General features: G+C 35.2%; 1 protein-coding gene across 1 annotated transcript; it reads right to left on the bottom strand.

Annotated features, from left to right (window-relative positions):
- Positions 1-232: 232 nt before the first annotated feature.
- On the bottom strand, positions 233-3,496 carry LOC130012917 (uncharacterized). Its single transcript, XM_056101058.1, has 5 exons — positions 3,362-3,496; positions 1,822-2,169; positions 1,252-1,650; positions 434-697; positions 233-246 (listed from the first exon to the last, which is right to left on the bottom strand). The coding sequence occupies exons 1-5, from the start codon at positions 3,474-3,476 to the stop codon at positions 233-235; spliced, it is 1,140 nt and encodes a 379-aa protein (XP_055957033.1). The 5' UTR covers positions 3,477-3,496.
- Between the last annotated feature and the right edge of the window lie 1,097 nt (positions 3,497-4,593).

Here is a 4,593-nt window from a genome sequence, read left to right on the forward strand (position 1 = left end):
AGGTTGATGTATGTAAAGTTAGAAGACAAACTCGTGATTTCCTCAGACAAACGGATTAATTACTATATATTTGTTCTTGTCAACAAGGCTGTGCCATTTTGTTCTTTTATTTCTAGGCAGTGGATTATGATATCTGTATTCTGATTGGTCAATGGTCTTCTGTCGATGTAATATTAATTAGTGTTTATTATTATCAATATTTTAATTAATGGTTATTATAAACAAAATGTGATCATATAAAGTCCACTACGTAAATCAGGTCGGGAATCAGGTGCAAAAATCCATTTTGTAAAGCCACAACGGCGACAATAAATGGACTGCCTAGGTAGAATTATATCGTATTTTATATTAAGTTGACAACCTTTTGTAATGTCGTCTACTAATCTATCCGGTGAATTTGGTTTAATTAGCTGTGGATCATATATCGGTATACTACAGTCAATATCACCAATCTCATCTATATTCCAAAATTCCTGTTTTATCAACCGTTTATCATCTGTTGGTAGACTACAATCTATATCATCAGTCTGATGTACATCTAGAGGTTCTTGTTTTACCAGTAGTTTATCATCTGTTGGTAGACTACAGTCTATATCATCAGTCTGGTATACATCTAGAGGTTCTTGTTTTCCCAGTAGTTTCCCATCTGTTGCTTGAATATCAACTGACGAATAATCGGATTCATTTATTCCTACATCTGAAATATTGCGATATAAAAGAATAAATAGAAAGAGCGGGAGAAATGAGGTTAAATGTCCACTCGACACACACTTGGTCATTTCGGGACTAGCATATGGTTTATTTCTTTTTCAATCATTCTCTTGAGCGTAGGGGTCTTTAGCAGTGGGAGAAAACCGGATGACCTGGAGAAAACCCACGAGGTTGGACAGGTGACCCTACTCCTTGTCACGTACAACCGGGGATTTGACACCACGCCAGGCGACTCAATGACAAGCCCTATAAAACATTGCGCACGTGCTAACCATTTGGCCATTCACCCGCCCCCCCCCCCTACATAATAAATAAAGACAGATATAAACTAAATGGATATGAACACGTAATAATAATGTCAGATTTACAAATCCTCAAAATACAAAGGGGGTATTATGCCATAACGAGTCAAGCTACTGGATACTGCGATTGGCCAAAACGTATTCTGTTCTGAACATAGCATCTGTTTTACAACAAAAATACTAAAGATACAGTCGGCCAAGAAACACTACTGGTTGTTAATTACCGAATAAAGTTTACCTTGTCCATTATTATCATCTTCAAACTCTTCTTTAATTCTGTCTATGATAACATTTTGTTCATAAATTCGGTCCAGCTCATCACACAAAATACGGTTTCTCACTTTCGTCATTTGTAGATCCTCATTTCTTGTGTCCCGTTCCTCTTTTAGTTGGTCAAGTAGCTTCGTTTTCGTTCTCATCTCAGACTTAAATCGAACCAAGATATTGGTTTTTGTTTTTAAAGCCATCCTCCATGAGTTCAACGTCGTTTTTATCCGTCGGTTCTCTTTGGCAGATATGCGAAGCGCCTGTTCACTCTCCCGTTTTATTTGTTGATGTTTTTTCTGTAACTGTAAATATTTTTTCTCTGCCTGTAATTGTTTCTCTTCCCTTTTAACTATTCCACCCATATCAACATCTGAAATTATTATAAATAACAAAATAACGTTATGTCATATATCTGAAATAAATCCACTTCAACATATTAATATAAGAATAATAGGTGAATCCTCGAAGGAAAGTATTTAATTCAATATCGCTGACAAACTAAAATAATGGTATCGAATGTAAATTGTGCTATTTTACTTACCCGATGATAATTGTTCGGCTACTGCTCCATATCCTGATTTATTTAAACAATCAATAAATTTTGGATATGCATGTCTACCACAAGTTCGAAGAATATCTAGAAATTGACGAATCATTGGTTTTGTACCACCGCTAGATTCCGCTCTACTGATTTTTTCCAAGTCATCTTCATTTAGGACATACATTTCAATTAAGCTGTCTAATAATGGGTGTAGAGGATTCAGATTCTCTGTTAAATACACGTAGTTAGATCTTATCCTAAATTCATCTTCAGGTGGCATCTTTCCTTTCTCTCTTCTAGCTATAACTTTTCTCCTCTTAGCATGGGGTGGACTCTCTTGGTATTCAACTGAAACAATAAACACCAAGATATTATACCCGTGTCTATAACAACAAATATTTGTATCATTAACATTCAGGTGTAATGACTACTATTTGAAAATGGACTTCATGCAAAAAAAAATATCACTGATGTTTCAATGCCATATAATATAATGCATTTCCGGAAAGCATCAAACAAAATCTATAACTATCGTTATGGATAAAGAAAAGTTTCAAAACATTATTCATTTTCTCATTGACAATGCCATAGTTGAAGTTGGAGATCAGATAATACAGCAAACTATTGGTTTGCCAGTGGGAACTGACCCCGTCCCATTTATGGGAAAAGCACATTTATATAAATATGAATTCTGCTTTCAGGATCATAAACGAAAAACTGATCACAAAGTAGCTAAAAGTCTAAACTATACCTTCCGATAACATAACACCTATCGCACAGAACTAATATTAAATAAAAAAAAATATGGCACTACAAATGCATCTGTTCTTGGCCTGGATATTAATATAATTAAACAATAAATTTAATGTCGGTATTATCAGATTGTATTTATTTTATACATGTAGCGTGGAATGAAAATTAATCGAAATGGGGTTTACTGTCCATTCAACAATTAAATGGGTTTTGTCGGGCCAGACTCAAGTTTTCAGTGGTTAAAAGTGCAATTTGTGAAATGTTGCCTCTGTGTTCATTGTATTGTATCTCATACATGTTGTTATAATTATTATATTACTTTGTATACGGTCCCGTTGGGTTTCTCCTAACACTATTTGATCAACTTTGCTTCAATTTCATCAACAGTAGGCTAGTCTAAATATCATCTGAATTAGATAGTTCTATTATGCATTTGTCTATCATGCAAAATGCAGAATGGAGAAGTGTAATGTGCAAAATAACTATTATACTGTATTTAGTATTATTGAAAAGTGTATTCTGTATTTTAACACTTTGACATTAGTATTGTGGTGGAATGGAAATTGCAAATTGTAAAACTAGAATACGTATTTTGAAGAACTGCGGACATATGCATTTTGCACGTGAACATTGAAATAATATTGGCAACTTTATCCTTATATCCTTGTACCTGGTCAATACGATGTATTCTTATAACTGGGCAATATAAGATTTATCCTTATAGTCTTCCTGGATTTGTTTATAAAGATTGTCCAGATTTTAATGTTTATGTTTGAAATATATTTACCTGTTCTGGTATTACCATGTAAAGTTTCTGTTTGTGAAACTAAAGCTGATCCAGTATCTGTACTACTACTGGTACTAGGGGTTGGTCGTGTTTCTACTTGGAAAATTGAATTCATAATAGTGGAATGACTTTCTGAAGATTTCCTTTTACCATTATTTGTCTTACCAGACATGTTAGATCGTCCTGCCAATAAAGGTATTAAATGAACGCTTCCACAGAGGGAGAGAGAGAGAGAGAGAGATTATGCACAATAGTGGACAAGCAGTTACATAAACTGTTGAAGTCAAAATAATTCGTGACAAATGTTATGTAGTAAAATAAAGACCGGGGTGAAACGTTTGCCGAAAGTTGGCCGACATATCGCCGCCTGGACGAAATGACCCCCCCCCCCTCTACCATATTACATTGCACAGTGATTATCAATAACAGTACTATTCACAGAGTGAATATTGCACTGGTTGATTCCAGTGTTGGCGGCGGTGGTGTACATAATATAAACAACATATCTCGGCACTCGTAGTACGCGGTTGCCGAGTTGGTGAAGAAATGAAAGACGTTAAATCACATCTCCTTCAATCTTTTGTTCACTCAATAATTACCCCAAATTTTGAAATCTTCTGACTGAGACAAAATAGCACCCAGCCTCTCTCGGTTACATGGTTTTTAGAAAAGGTGGGAAGTCAAATTCTTCATATAGATGTAAGCCATGGACGAGAACTAATTACAATATTACATGAATAATTATACGAATACTACGTTTGAAGATTATGATTGATAAGGAATATTAATGACGACTTGTGTTTTATAATTGAAATGAGTGTAAGAACAATGCGCATGAGTTCAACAAGACGAAATGAGTTTGGTAAAAACAATAGATACGGTTATTGAGTCTTCTCTAGTGTAGATGACACCCCACTCAAATTGTTAACAAACCGTTGTCATGCAAGATGCGCCCAGATGGACAGAAAACAAGCTAAAAGAAAAAATACAATAAGGTGCTATAATCCAGGGTGTTACGGTCCGACATAACAAATTTATGTCCACAAGCTAATGACACGATTTTTCGTACAATCAGGGGCCATAATCCATGAAGTTACGATCCAATACACGCCGATATCGAAGGGAGGCGAGATCTTTGGGAGATAAACCTATATTTCAAGTTTCGTCAAAATCTGATAAAATTTTTTGACCTGTAGAGTGTCCACAAACAAAATGTGGACGGACGGTGCGAC

The sequence above is a fragment of the Patella vulgata genome, chromosome 1, assembly GCF_932274485.2.
Source record: "Patella vulgata chromosome 1, xgPatVulg1.2, whole genome shotgun sequence".
Lineage (NCBI taxonomy): Eukaryota > Metazoa > Mollusca > Gastropoda > Patellidae > Patella > Patella vulgata.